This window comes from Balaenoptera physalus, assembly GCF_965194825.1.
Source record: "Balaenoptera physalus genome assembly, chromosome: 20".
NCBI lineage: Eukaryota > Metazoa > Chordata > Mammalia > Artiodactyla > Balaenopteridae > Balaenoptera > Balaenoptera physalus.
In genome coordinates, this window is record NC_138901.1 from 11,461,441 (window position 1) to 11,477,040 (window position 15,600).

Genomic DNA, 15,600 nt, shown 5'->3' on the forward strand with positions numbered 1-15,600 from the left:
TTCCTCTCTTTGCTTTTTCTGTGGGACTGGTGCACTCTCTTGTTAAATATCCAATTGCTGTGATTCACTTTCTTTTCTTTCTCTGCAGGTTTTGCATGCAGAAATGCGTTAGTCTGGTGCCTGGAGTCACACTGGATTTGATAGAAAAGTAAGTCAGATTTTTAAACTATTGTGGCTTCTGGTGTGAGGGGAGTGTCCTTTTTTCACTCTTGGTTCTCAGAAGTCCTTCCTGTCGGCACAGGTTGTTTTCCCTTTCATGTGGGTGTGTTCTTTTGTTTTCTGATTAAGGCCATGTTTGTGATTGTTACATAGAACACAGCTAAATTTGGGGCCATATTAAAATGAAAAGAATAAAAGCTGAATCCTTTTGAACGTTTAAAAATACTTCCAACACTGAGCCAAAGTAAAAACATATCATTACACATGCAGACCAATCACTTCACATACAGGTCACTGCCATACAGGTCCATCACTCTGCACACAGAGGTCATCACTCTGCTCCCCAGCTGCAAACGTCAGATCACAGCATCTTCCCGATGTTCTTCAACGTTCCCTTTCACGTTCTGCAACCTTCCATCCCCCCACCCCCAATTTTACATTCTATCTCAGGGCAGATGCAGCGGTCCCTGCAGGAGGGGTCCTTCATGATGTGCTGCGGTTGCTTGGCCTCTCCTTGTCCTCCCAGGTCACAGGGCTGGCTTGTCTGCTCCTGTCGTGAGGCTCTTTGGGTCAGTACACCATCTCACAGCTCTAAACTTGACCTGCATTTTTTGTTTATTTGTTTGCGTGTTCATTTCATTCATCCTGATTCACCTAGGTAGTTCCTAACGCTTCTGCTCCGAACCCCGTTTCTTCTAGAATTAACATGCAAATTGTTTCCAAAGTCTTGATATACAAAATCTTGTGCTAAAGCAGCTAAAGCCTGATTTTAATTACATTAGGTAGGAAAAGCAAATATTCTAGTTTTCTCTCCCGGAAAACAACTTGCCTGTGTGTCAGGGGAAATACACAAAAATATTATGCCTGAACACCCACTGTAAGGGCACAGTGGACTCAATCACGTGCATTCTCACGGGCAAATACAGAAAATGTGGTGGCTACCCTTGAACTGACAGGGAGTGGCCTGTGCACCACCGGGGAGCGGCCTGTCGGACATGCTGTTAAAGACCGACACCCATGGTGGGCTGCCGAGCACATGTTTGAAACCGTGCATAACTCTGTGTGTGTGTGTGTGTGTGTGTGTGTGTGTGTGTGTGTGTGTGTGTGTGTATACATATCAACAAGGCATGAAATGAAATAGTTACACTTCACTTTGGGTAGGAAAGTGGAATTTGGAGCAAGAAGCAGGGAGGAGCAATGTTAGGGACTGATTTTTTTCCATCTTGTTTAATTTTTGTTATAAGAATATAGACATGTAAAACATAGGTACAAATAAATTTAAAAGAAAGAATCAACGAAGTATAATTAGGATACCTGCAAACAGTTCATCAAGTATAATTTCTTCCATTAAATTTTGGATAAATGTTTAAGGAAATCATGTGACTGGTCACTGCATCTGTTTACTTCAAGATGCTTTTGTCCACAAGCAAAATGGGATATTGTGACAAGAAAGAATTAGTGTAACATTGATCAGTGCCAGCAGGACAAATGGGAAGACCTGGTGGTCCCCTCTGCTCAGAGTGGGTCTTGGTTACCACTGCCCAGCCCACAGCTGATTCTTGGTTTAAACCACTGCCTGGCCCACGGCTGATTCTTGATTTAAACCACTGCCCGGCCCACAGCTGATTCTTGGTTACCATTGACCAGCCCACATCTGGGTCTTGGTTACCACTGACCCCCAGTTGAGGAGACTTTGAAGCCATTGCTAGAAAGGCAGTGCTGGCTGAGGCAGGGCCGGAGGATGCGCTGATAGATTGGCACTGCAGGCTGGGTGGGAAGCAGCGGGAGCTTGAGGTCGGGATTGGGACCAGCAGCGGAGTTGTGTTCGGGGAGCTGGCTGTGCTAGCTCGGTCAGAGCAGGGACCATAGACTTCAGTGTGTCACATTCTCAAGGGTCAGGGAGGGTGCAGGTCTGGCTCTCCGTGTGCCCCCATCCAACCCCCGTATGTAGTGTAAGACACACCGGTGACTCTTGCTCCTTTTCAAAACTGTGCTGCTCTGGGCATGTGCAGCTGCTGATTTTCTCTAAATCGGAGTGCTGGTGCAATCTGGTGTCAGGTGGTGGGGAGAACGTGTTGCTGGCCACCTCGTGTCCCCAGTCTTGTCTGTGCTGGGCAGCCTGGTGCACCAGGGGTCACTGCAGTCGGGAAGCAGAGGGCCAGGTGGCCAGGCGCTGAGTGCTTTTTTTAACTGAGCTCCACGATTGCCTTGTCCTGGTCACACTCGCACAGCTCTCTTCTAGAGACAGAAGGCTCAGCGCCCTGCCACTCAGGGGAGCTGCTCCTCCTTGTTCTAAGCCAGCTTCACCTCCAAGATGGGCTGAAACCAAGAAAACCATTTACAAGTGCTGGACAAACAAGGCAACCATCGAGAGACATCACATGGAGAGAAGTTAGAAAATAAGAAAATGCTAGATCTGCCTGGTTATCCGGCCTGTTTGGTTCGATTCCCTGATGAGATTTCAGAGTTTGGAAGCCATCCCGGCAGAGTTCATTCACCAGCACTGCTTTGCTGTGTCTGTGGGTCTTTACTTCCCTCCATTTCTGAGTGACAGAGCCTCTGTTACCTGTACCACACATCTCCGTAGATATGTAATTCTCAGATAAACCATATCCATTAAAACTTCAATAAAGTTACATTCTTTCCTAGTGAGGTGACTTCTGGCTACCAGTTCAGACAGTTCTTGCTCTGTGTAAATATTTTGTGAGCAGGGCTGGGTTGTCTCCTTCTCCCACTGGGTGGGGCGGCTTGAAGCATGAACCCAGCCCAGACCCTGTCTCACATGCTGGGTGGTGTCCCCTCCTGGTCACTTAGCATGGTTGTGACCGTCCCTGACTGTGCTGTGCTCGTATGGTGCAGGTGGGCCCAGACAAACAGTGTCACATGTTCCGAGTTCTCCAGACTAAAAAGAGCTATTAAAAATCACATAACTTAAAAATATATTTTTTTAGGTTGTTTAGTTAAGCCCCCTGATATTACTGAAGAGGAACCTGGCTTTGGTTTGGTTCAGCTTCCTCGGTGACATTTCCCACCTGGCGGTGCCAGGCCCGCCTGGCGGCCAGGTCTCTGGACGTCTCTCTGTGGTCTTTCCCATACACAGACCCTCCCTTTTCCAGACTTTGGTGTCTAGACAGCCAGCTCCTGTCCTGTCACTTTCTCAGACTTAGAGTGTGCACAGCGACTTGACACCCTAAGCCTGATCCACAAAAGAAAAGAACTGGCAAATTGGACTTCATCAAAATTTAAACTGTTTACTCTCTGGAAGACACTGCTAAGAGAGAGAAAAGATAAGCTACAAACTTGGGGAAAATATTTGCAAATCACATAGCTGACAAAGGACTGGTATCCAGAATATATGAAGATATCTCAAAACTCAAAAATAAGGAAAAAAAAAAAAAACAACCAAATTTTAAAATGGACAAGAGACACTTTACCAAAGAGGATTTAAGGTTGGCCAATAAGCACATGAGAAGATGTTCAAAATCATTAACTGTTAGGGAAATGCAAGTTAAAACCACAGCAAGACACCACTGCACACCTATTAGAATGACTGAAACAAAAAAAGGCTGGCGGTACCGAGTGCAGTGAGAACTGGGATGGCAGGACTCCCACACATTGCTGTGCAAAGGCAGAGCGGTGCAGCCACTCTGGAGAAGTGCGTGGCTTCTTGTCACTTTAAACATACCTTACCATATGTCCCCGTAGTCCCAGTCCCGGGAGTTTACCCTAGAGGAATGAAGACTTAGGTTCATACAAAGTCCTGTACAAGCATGTTTATAGTAGCTTTGTTCATCACCATCCAAACCTAGAAACAACCAGAATGTCCTGGGGGTGAATGGATAAACAGACTGTGGTGCGTCCGTACAGAGGAGCACCACCTCCAGGAAGAAGGGAGGCCCTCGGGTCCACAGCCACGAGGGGTCCCAGAGGTCCTTCGTGGAGTGAAAGGTGACACAGGTCTGGTTCCATTCATGTGGCATTCGGGAAGAGACAGAACTGCAGGGTCAGAGAACAGGACTATAGAGAGAGGCTATGAAGGTGATGGAATGTTCACTATCCTGAGTGTGGTGCTGGTTCCACAAAGCTACACATGCTAAAATCATAGCGCCGCATACCCCAAACCAATGTACTATACGACAACTTCAAAAATAGGATTAATATAGAATGTGGGGGAAATAAGATACCCTGTAAGAGATACAGGTCAGAATGACTAAAGGAAGTCATAGCAGAAACACCTGAACCAGGGAAGCGGGGACCAGAGGAAATGGAGAACAGAATTTGAGAGGGGTGTGGTCTTTCTACCATGAAATGTGCTCCATTGTTTCTTGGGGAGAAACCTTTACTCTTGCTACTTAAACTGGCTAATGAGGATGGAAATATAGAAGCAAACACCCTTATATAATAAGATTTTAGTATTTTTCATCAAGCACAATTTTCCTAAATCAGGACTTCAGAGTTTGCAGCCACCAGTGTTCCTGGAAGCACCCAGTGTTGACCCCTCCCCTTCCCCAGGGCGAAGTGACTTTCTCAGCTGGTGAGTCTACACTTTGGCCTGTGAAGGTTGGTTCACAGGGTCCTCTTTTCTCCATCTCCCCATCTCCCGTGCCAGGTGATACTACAACGTTGGTGAAATGCTAAAAGACTGGGTGTCTGTGTGTTTTAATTTAAAAAGAAAAACATCATTAATAGCATCCTGAGTGGGAATGGGGGCGAGGAAGGGGATGTGGTGGAAAGACTGCAGATGGACAGACGTGGCTGGAGTCCTGGCCTCACCCTCAGGAGTCACACTCGCTGGTCACACCCCTGTCACCCCCACATCTGTCCCCATCATACAGGTCGGACTGAGGAGCATGTGGTACTGTCGGCTCTGTGGGCATCAACCCACAAATACTTCTGTTCTTTTACCACTTTCCCGCCGAGCTGCAGTGGGGATAATGGTTAATACTACTTTGCATTTCTGAAGCCATTTGGATTTCTGATAAAGACTGAAGGGGGAAAATGTCTTTCATACACCGGCCCTGTCCACAATCGGGTGAATGCTGCCACACAACTTTTGGAAAATTGTGTACCCAAAGTCCAGTGAGCTGTGCAATTTAAAAAGAGATCATTCCCATTCCAGAGGGGTTTGCATTTTAGAAAAGCACTTTGTCCAGATTAATTGGGACAGGCTACAAGCATCCAGAATGAACCACACTTTTCCCCCCAGATGGAGCTTCATTTCGGTGGGTTTGTGATGGTGGTGACAAAAAGAGAGTAAGAAGAAGATATTTTAGAAACCTTGAGTTTTTATTGTGAATAACTTTTCAAGGTACATTAATTTGGGTCTGAGTCATCGTTCTCTGAATACAACTTAGCAAAAGTATAGTTCAGTTGAGACTCACACACATCATCGTTTTCAGTTGGAGGTGCCACGTGGCTTGCTCCCCTCGTAGCCTGGCCAAGGTTAGAGTGAATGTGTGGGGTTGAATTATGTTTATTTTTTATGCCAGGACAAACTCCAAACTTTAGTTATATGGCCCTAGTAGAAATCCAGATGTGCAGCTCCTTAAGATACCCAGCCACTAAAACCGTGAGATCTATTTCTGAGTAGATACAAGTTCTTAATTTCTGTAGCTTACTTGAGAGATTTTTCCATTTAAAATGCTATTCTGTTTTTTTAATTTTTAGATTTTTTTCCCCAACTGTGCTTACAGTCTGTAAGAAGAAAAAATTTCAAGAAGCAGATGTGATTTTGCAGTTACAAGGCTAGAGAGAAATGCAGCACATCTGTGTTCAATAGAGTCTTCCAGGCTGCTGAGGTTTCTCTATTCAGAGAACATTCCTGGGGACAATGTCTCATTATTTTTCACCTATTTTATCATCATTTTCTGGAGATTTCTGGTCAACATATGAAGCTCTTGGATGCAGCAGGCTCTTGGCATCCGCCTCTCTGGGGCTGTGTTTGGTCTCCACTTGCTGCGCTGGGGCTGCTTGGGGTTCCGTCAGGGTCATAACTCATCGTGATGTTTACTTGCACGTTGGTGAAGCAGGTCCACTCGGGAGCTGTCGTGTGAGGTGATTCCTTACTTGTGAATCCTTGCCATGCTGAGTGCCTGAACTGCTGCTCTGGGCCAGGCTGTCCAGGCTGATTTACCCTTTTCCTCCGTCTTGTTGGCAGTGCTCTCCTTGGATGGCCATTCTCGCCATATCAAGTGCCCTTTGTCCACTGGATGCCCCTCCTCTGCACAAGCCCGCCCGCCTTTGGGACGTGGCTGTGACTCACCAGAAGAGGTGCAGGGAGTGTCTAGCGGAGCGTCATGGAGGCTTCTCCCAGGGAGGTTCACCCCACCCTCTTGGCGGCGTGACTGAGCAAGCTGAGCCTTTAGGGGGCAAAGTGAGAACCTCACATGGGCTTCCAGTGCAGCTCGTTTGTGGGTCCAGGTTAATTGGCAGGATAACTTGTGCTTAGTTACAATTATAGGACCAAACAGAAATTGGCTTTTTTGCTCAATCCCTTGGTCCCGTTTCATTTATTCTTTAGCAGTTCTTTATTCCTAACAAAATCCTAAGCACTGTCATTGGTGGGGGAGAGGAAGAAACCCTATCAGCAAGGAAGCACCTAAGAAAGTATTCTTGCATGGAAAGTGTCCGTGTGTGGATGGCATAGGCTGTGTGGGCTGTGTGGACGGTGTGGATAAACCCATGTCAGGGAGCTCCTGGAGACATATCAACAGAGCGATGGTGGGGCTGCCACTGACATGTTGCTGGTTTCACGAGCGTTTTAAGGCATTTTGCATCCAGTATGACTGGTTTCAGCTCACCACACGGAAAATCTTAAACTTGAGAACCTTTCCGTCACCCCTAAGTGTGAAGGTGACCCTGGTCACCATACCACCTGACTGGAGTGACAAGTCACAATACAGAGATGAAACAAAACAGGAAGGGCACTGGCCTGTGTTGTTGGGTTTTGTTTCCTTCAAGTTTAATGACTTGCAGAAAATAAGAATAATGTCCATCTGGTCCTCTGCCCACCCCTTCCCTTCCCGGGCACCTGCTCTGCGTGTGTAAAGGATGGTCCTGGCACAGCCTGGCAAGTGGCCATGCCGAGGCCTGGCGTGTGTGGACCGGGATGGCAGGCACATGGCCCGAGCTGCCACTCCTTCCCCTGCGTGTGGCTCTGTGCGTGCCCAGGTTTCCAGGGCCACAGCTTGTTAGGACCGGTGCCGGCTCTTAATGTCAGCGTGAGCTGGTGAGGGAATCCTGCCCTGCACGCTGCATGGCAGGCGACCCCATCCAAGGAGCCCCCGAGAGCCTCGGGGTCTGGAGCGTCAGGTGTGGGGACTTGAGGGTGGCGCCAGGCTTCACCTGCGTGACCTGCCTTTCCAGCCATCTTCCAGCACCTTCCCTTACTGCCAGTAGACAGTCAGAAATGCAGCCCGATCCTGTCGTCGCCCTCCTCTTTGCCATCACTGGAGAAATTGATTGAAATGTTTCACACTTCAGAATCGCTGCATGGTAATTCTTTGATAAATGTGGTTTGTTTCAAACAGCTGCCTCTGTGCAGCAGCTCAGCATAAGGTTCCCCAGGATATCAAGGATTAACCCCTTCCCAGTCTCAGCCACCTTTGTCAGATGTGCAAAATGTGTTGTTTAGAGTCTCAGCACAAGACCAAAGAGAATACATGGGCGGTGTGTGTGTTGTAATTATTTAGCAATCTTTAAAGCTAGGCAAGGAATTTGTTTTCTAATTAAGCTGCTGTGTCTAGAAGTAAATTATAGTGAACCTTCTCTGAGAAATGTCCAGATTTCTAATTATCTAAGCGAACCCAGCAGCCTGATAAATAGGCATGTTGCCACTGCAGTACATGTTTATATTCCGACAATATTCCGAATCCTTTGAGAGACTGGCAATAAGATCCATACTTGGAAATTAAGGGACATTTTTCAGCCCTGAAACAAAGTAATGAAACGCTTAAACCGTGCTAGAAATACTAGGGTACTCAAAGCTCCCGGGAATCAGAAAGATGTGGAAGCTATTCCATGAGGCTGTTAGTATTCTGATCACTGGAGGCACAGAGCGCACCAAAAAATTATTCATAATTAACATCTATTGTGTAAACAGCATATTTTAAATAGCTAACAATCCATTGTCTTGAATAAAATGAGTTGCTGTGTCCTGCTTCCTCAGAACCTTGAATAGCAGTTTAGCCCCTGTTTAGTCCAGGAGCAGTGGCTGAAGCTGAGCCTGGATTTGGAGCTTGATTTTCGGTTGAAACCTTGAACGTTTTAACTTAGCTGCAGTCTCCATCTTAAGAATCCTGGTCTCGGGGCTTCCCTGGTGGCACAGTGGTTGAGAATCTGCCTGCCAATGCAGGGGACACGGGTTCGAGCCCTGGTCTGGGAAGATCCCACATGCCGCGGAGCAACTAGGCCCGTGAGCCACAATTACTGAGCCTGCGCGTCTGGAGCCTGTGCTCCGCAACAAGAGAGGCCGCGATAATGAGAGGCCTGCGCACCGCGATGAAGAGTGGCCCCTGCTTGCCGCAACTAGAGAAAGCCCTCGCACAGAAATGAAGACCCAACACAGCCATAAATAAATAAATAAATAAATTGATTAATTTAAAAAAAAAAAAAAGAATCCTGGTCTCGGGCTTCCCTGATGGCGCAGTGGTTAAGAATCTGCCTGCCAGAAGACCTAAATAGACAGTTCTCCAAAGAAGATATACAGATTGCCAACAAACACATGAAAGAATGCTCAACATCATTAATCATTAGAGAAATGCAAATCAAAACTACAATGAGATATCATCTCACACCGGTCAGAATGGCCATCATCAAAAAATCTACAAACAATAAATGCTGGAGAGGGTGTGGAGAAAAGGGAACACTCTTGCACTGTTGGTGGGAATGTAAATTGATACAGCCACTATGGAGAACAGTATGGAGGGTCCTTAAAAAACTAAAAATAGAACTACCATATGACCCAGCAATCCCACTACTGGGCATATACCCTGAGGAAACCATAATTCAAAAAGAGTCATGTACCAAAATGTTCATTGCAGCTCTATTTACAATAACCAGGACATGGAAGCAACCTAAGTGTCCATGATCGGATGAATGGATAAAGAAGATGTGGCACATATATACAATGGAATATTACTCAGCCATAAAAAGAAACAAAATGGAGTTATTTGTAGTGAGGTGGATGGAGTTAGAGTCTGTCATACAGAGTGAAGTAAGTCAGAAAGAGAAAAACAAATACAGTATGCTAACACATATATATGGAATCTAAGGAAAAAAAAAAAAAAGGTCATGAAGAACCTAGTGGCAAGACAGGAATAAAGACACAGACCTACTAGAGAATGGACTTGAGGATATGGGGAGGGGGAAGGTTAAGATGTGACAAAGAGAGAGAGTGGCATGTACATATATACACTACCAAACATAAAATAGCGGGTGGGAAGCAACCGCATAGCACAGGGAGATCAGCTCCGTGCTTTGTGACCACCTAGAGGTGTGGGATAAGGAGGGTGGGAGGGAGGGAGATGCAAGAGGGAAGAGATATGGGAACATATGTGTATGTGTAGCTGATTTACTTTGTTATAAAGCAGAAACTGGCACACCATTGTAAAGCAATTATACGCCAATAAAGATGTTAAAAAAAAAAAAAAAAAGAATCTGCCTGCCAATGCAGGGGACACAGTTTCAAGCCCTGGTCCGGGAAGACCCCACATGCCACGGAGCAACTAAGCCCATGTGCCACAGCTACTGAGCCTGCACTCTAGAGCCCGCGAGCCACAACTACTGAGCCCACGTGCCATAACTACTGAAGCCCACGCGCCTAGAGCCCATGCTCCACAACAAGAGAAGCCACCGCAATGAGAAGCCCACGCACCGCAACAAAGAGTAGCCCCCACTCGCCGCAACTAGAGAAAGCCTATGCGCAGCAACAAAGACCCAACACAGCCAAAAATAAAAATAAATAAAATAAATAAATTAAAAAAAAAAAAGAATCCTGGTCTCATCTGAGTCCTGTGGATACAGTGAGGAAGAGGTAAAAACATACATGAATTGTGGCTTGAGAATACAGGGTAACCCATGATTCTTTAGTTGAGAATTAGGAAGAATAATAGGTGACATTTATTGGGCACTTGCTATGTGCCAGGTACTGTGTTAAGTGCATTACATATATGAACTCTCTAGTCCTCCCTAGAGCCTTTCGAAGGGAGATGCTATTATTGTCCACATTCCAAAGACGGGGAAACCGAGGCTCCGGCAGGCAAGTAGCCAGCCCAGTGTCTGACTGCCCAGGCCTTGCCGAGTGGCCTGTCCCAGCATCGTGGCAGGAAGGGAAACGGCGTCCCATGGGGCCGGCGTGGGCAGAGAGGTCCAGGGCTGGCGGCAGCCTGTGCCTGCTGCTCGGTAGCTGTGATTAGAATTTACTCTGCTGTCAAGCTGTAATTGTACACATGTATTATGTTTCAAAGGAAAACTGTCAAAAGATACCAGTCTTGATTCAAAAAGTACCTTTGTTTCCAACATAAATATATTGTATCGGCTGCTTGAAGGTGAAAATCAGTAATTCATTAACGCCTGCCAGTCACTGAGAAGATGAGTAATGATTCACTGGAAGCTAATTTGGAAATGAAGTGGGGAAAACAAAACCCCAAGAGATGGTGCAATGGAGAGAATGTGAGTAATTGGCGGAAATGTGGGAACACTGAGGGGGAACAGAGTCACAGATCGTCCCCAGCCCCACAGCAGGCATCAATCAGCCTGGTCTTGGAGCACCACCACCGGGGAGAGTGGCTGGGCGGGACCGGGCTTTTCTGCGCTCTGATCCTGCTCAGGTCGGAAGGGGAAGGAGGGCGGGTCCCCACACCCCTTACGGTCTCTCTGGCCTTTGCTGATCAGCCAGCGTGAAGGAGGCTTGTCTGGGAGGAAGCCATGGATGAGCTGCCCGGGGAGCATGAGAGGTTCCCGAGGCCTCCGTGGGGCACCTGCTCACAGTGCAGAGAGAGTCCATTTCCTTCTCAGTGGGACCAAATCCTGGCCTTTCGTCATCCAAGCAAAGGCTGCACAGGGCCGCTCGGGACATTTAAACATCTGCGGCACTCATTTCATCTCCTGGCGCCTGGTGCCCTCGGCGCCCTCCCGGTGTCCTGAAGAAAATGTGTCTGTGGGTCTCTAATGGATGCTGAATCCGTGAGATCTGGGGATGCAGATGGCAGTGCAGGCGGCTTTTCTTAATCGAGGGCAGGCGTCAGGCGCTGAGAGGGGAAGGCCACTGGGGCCTCAGCGCGTGCCTACCAGTCACTCTCAGGTTGGCCTTCCTTGTGGTGGCATTGTCTCCTGAGTCTTGCTGGTGCCTCCGGGGACGCTTATTGCAGCAGGCCTGTGACGGAGAAGATAAGGCTGAGTCAGTGCCTCATCCCATTTCTGTCCCTATTGATGCTGGCACTGCTTCCCTCCTTTCTTAGTCTACTTCTTGTTAACCTGTCTCTGAGAGCTTGTTCAAGTCCAGCTCTGCAACACGATCCTCTCCCTTACAGCCCGGCAGTGGCCGCTGCTTCATTGGGTTGGGGTGGGGGGCAGTTACACGAAGCAGTGGTCCCTAGACCTGTCCCTCAATACAGGACTCAGAGCCCCACTGTCACCCATGTTGGCACAGGCCTTGGTGCGCCCGAGCTGTCAGAGGTGCATTGGCTCTTTGGTCCACACACCAGTCCAGGGAGTGACTATTGGCACCATCTCCATCTCAGACCCTGGAAACCAAGACGAGAGGAGGTTGAGTGTCTTGCTCAGTCACTTGTAAATGACAAAGCCAGCTCCTGCCTGCTCCATCCGCCAAACCGCCTGGTCATTGTGCCGGGTTTTCTTTCCAGAGACAACACTTGCCCACGCTGATCTGAGCACGTCTTCTGAACTAGAAGCCAGTGAGTCACACGTGAGATGCCTACTTTTGAGAGGGGCATCTGAGATTCTAAGCTTAGACGCGCCTAGGAACCAGGCATCTCTTTCTTGGACTGTTCATTCATTCATTCAGCAAAGAGTTGGTGTGTGCCCTTGCATTCTTATCAGGAGAAGGAAACATGAAAACATAAATTAAAAAATATGAAATTACAAAGTGTGCTAGATGGAGCCATAACATGGTTACTGGTGCTTCTCTGATTGAGCAGCCTGGAAGGCCTGTCTCCTGGAGGGCGCTCCACCTGGCCGGAAGGAGCCGGCCCCGCGAGGTGGGGGACAGCATCCCAACCGGGAGCCTCGCAGACTGAGTTGGGCACAAGTTTGGTGTGCTCCAAGTGCCGCCCTGGAAGGGCATTCGTAGGTCCGGTATTTAGAATTAACGCACTTAGAGGGTTCACAGTGGCCTCTCAAGTCTGACTCAAATCACTACGTCACACAGGGCAGCTGAGCACTTAGTAGCTTGGTTAGCACCTAAATAGGAGATGGAGCCAGATTGTTTCCAACTATAGTTGCTGGGTTGCTGTACGGGTATGCGGTGACGTTTACGCTTCCATGCCAGCCACCGGCAAGTGTTGGCGTGCCGGCGGTGTGTACCACACCAGGTGCTAGGGGGTGATGATGGGAGAAGACTAACAGTGTACGAGATGGTGTGTCCTCAAGAGCTTAAAAACTGATCAGGGGGCTCAGGTTCATATCTGTAGAACCATTAACAAGGAAGGCCTGAGCTCACTAGGCTGCAAGCCTCTTGGAGCTGAGATTGGACTGGACGCTCAGTAAGAGGTTGGTAAGAGGTTGGCCTCCTCTCCTGTGTGGACAGCGTGTAGTGGGCAGTCAGTGAATGCCTGTGAGTGGATAGTGGTCCAGAGAGGAGAGAGCCCTTGGCAAGCTGGAGATTCTGGGGCCAACTCCTTGGAGGAGGACCCACGGGCTGGGCTTCACAGAGGAGGCAGTATTTGGATCAGTGGCAAGGAGCACTGGCCATGCTTTGCCCTGTAAGTCTGTTAGCTGCAGCTTTCCACCAAAGGGAGCGGTAGTACAAAGCCTGATGGATGCGCTCTGTTTGCAAGATGGAGAATGGGTACAACTGGAAAGCCACAGGGAGGGTTGTCCCTCATCTTACCTGAAGAAGGTGGTCAGCTGGTCCTTTTGCAAGATCTGTAAGATTACTTCCGTGAATGATGGCCCAGGTCAATTTGGTGTGCCATGTATCATGTCTTAGAGCTGTAAAGCTTTGCTTTTTACTACTGGGATCGCAGCCAGAATGCTCCTCCTTCTATTCCAGGTATAGCAGGAGTCAGTTTAGATGTGACAGCACCAACAACTCGCCTCACCATTGCACGGTCTCATGATGGCACCATTCTTCTGCTACAACAAGGATGCGTTTAATAATTAACCATAGAAAGTAGAGCAAAATGTTGCAAAAAGTTTTCAGAAATTCAGATCAACAGTAATGGTACTGTTATTAGAAGTAATGAGAGCTGAACTAAGAATTTGCTCATATTAAGAAAACTTTGAGGTGAACCCAATACTAGAACATAAAAAGGTCTTGACAGGCTGAGTAGCTAAATGCAGATGATCAGAATCATGTATATAGATCTCACAGTGGTCCCCAGAAATCACATGTATAAGTATGGGACTTGGAAAATTTGATAGAACACTAGCCCCTGTGGAAAAAGTCAGTATTTTAGTAAACTGAACTTAATTTGGGTCAACTCTTCGAAATGACTGCTCCAAAAATAGAAAAATCTAGAGAAGGGAGGTGATAGACCCTGAGGGGATGGGGTGGGACATGGAGTGGGCGGCCATGTGAGAAGCACTTTAAGGAACTGGGATTTTTAGCCTGGAGCAGAGAAGGCTCTGGAATGACAGGTAACTGTTTTAGATAATGGAAGACTCATGAGATTCAGGTGAGTTACATGTATCTGTCTGGTACCAAGAAGTGCTAGCGTCAGAGCTGCCGGGCGGGAGCTTCAGCGAAAGCGGTCTTGGTATCCCGAAGAACCGCCCGGTGGTCAAAACCCCCAAGACGAGCTGGGTAGCAGGGAGTGCACCCCAGGCAGAGTGAGGGCTGTGAGGGGCGAGGTGAACCAGGAGGGTGGTTGCACTGGAGACGATGTGTAAGGCCCCTCCGACCCAGGCAGCATGAGTTTTGGGGATGCCAGGAAAAGCAAGAAATAGATGACTTCCAAGTGGAAAAAAACTACTGGTTTATTCAGGGAAAGAAAGGAAAAATGGGAAGAGAGAAAATTTTACATCTACTAAAAAGTAGAATTTGGGGAATTCCCTGGCGGTCCAGTGGTTAGGACTCCGTGCTTTTACTGCTGAAGGCCAGGTTCAATCCCTGGTCCAGGAACTAATATCCCGCAAGCCGTGCGGCACAGCCAGAAAAAAGAAAAAAAGTAGAATTTTAGTGTAGCAAAATTAAGTAGCTCGACAACAAACGAGTCTCTCCCGCCTGCCTCATTGTTGGGTCAATGCAGAAAACATGACATTTTGAAAATAAAGTGGGTTTTGTAGTATCACTTATATATCCAATTAGGGCATTTGAGGGGGTTGTCTTTGTTGTACTTTTTCCAACAGCTTTATTGGGGTGTAATTTACACACCACTTTAAGTGTACAACTCAATGGTTTTTAGTAAATCCCCTGATTTATGCAACTATCACCATAATCCAGTTTTAACACATTCCCATCACTCTAATAAGATCCCTTGTGCCCATTTATAGTTAATCCCATTGCTACCCCAGCTCCAGACAACCACTAATCTACTTTCTTTTCTGTATATTTGTCTTTTCTGGACATTCCATGTAAGTGGAATCAAACAATGGGGTCTTTTTTGTCTGGATTTTTTTTTTTTTTTTTTTTTTTACTTAGCATAATGTTTTCAGGGTTTATTGATATTATAGCATGTACCAGTATTTTATTCCTTTTTATTGTTGAATGGTATTCCATTTCTTTATTTATCCATATCATTGATCATCAGTCAGTGGCTCTTAGGAGGAATGTTGCTATGAATACTCATGTACGAGCCTTTATATGGACATTTATTTTCATTTCTCCTGGGTGGATTCCTAGGAGTGGAATTGCTGGGTCATATGGTCGAATTTATGTTTAACTTCTAAGAAATTGCCAAATTATTTTCCAAAGCGGCTGTAGCATTTCAGATTCCCATCAGCAGTGCCTGAGAGGTGGGTTTTTCCACATCCTCTCCACGTTTGTCATCGCCTGCTCCTTTGATTATAGCTATTCTTGTGAGTGTGGAGTTTTAATTTGAACTCACTAAGGCGCGCCATGTGGAGCACCTTTCCTGTGCTCATTTGCCGTCTATCTATCTTCTATGGCAAAGTGCCCGTTAACATCTTTACCCACACTTTCTCTGGGTTGTCTTCTGATCATTGAATTGTAAGAGGTCTTTATATATTTTGGATGTGAGTTCTTCTCAGATATATAATTTGGAATTATTTTCCCGAAGGCTACTTTACAAGTTACAAAAG

General features: G+C 47.0%; 1 protein-coding gene across 6 annotated transcripts in view; it reads left to right on the forward strand.

The window, feature by feature from the left end:
* Window positions 1-15,600, forward strand: part of RPTOR (regulatory associated protein of MTOR complex 1) — a 451,060-nt gene that overhangs the window by 322,473 nt on the left and 112,987 nt on the right. For all 6 annotated transcript variants that reach the window (XM_082441503.1, XM_082441504.1, XM_082441505.1 and 3 more), the window contains one exon: window positions 89-148. In XM_082441503.1, the coding sequence (XP_082297629.1) occupies window positions 89-148 (60 nt within the window). The remainder of the gene's footprint in view (window positions 1-88; window positions 149-15,600) is intronic.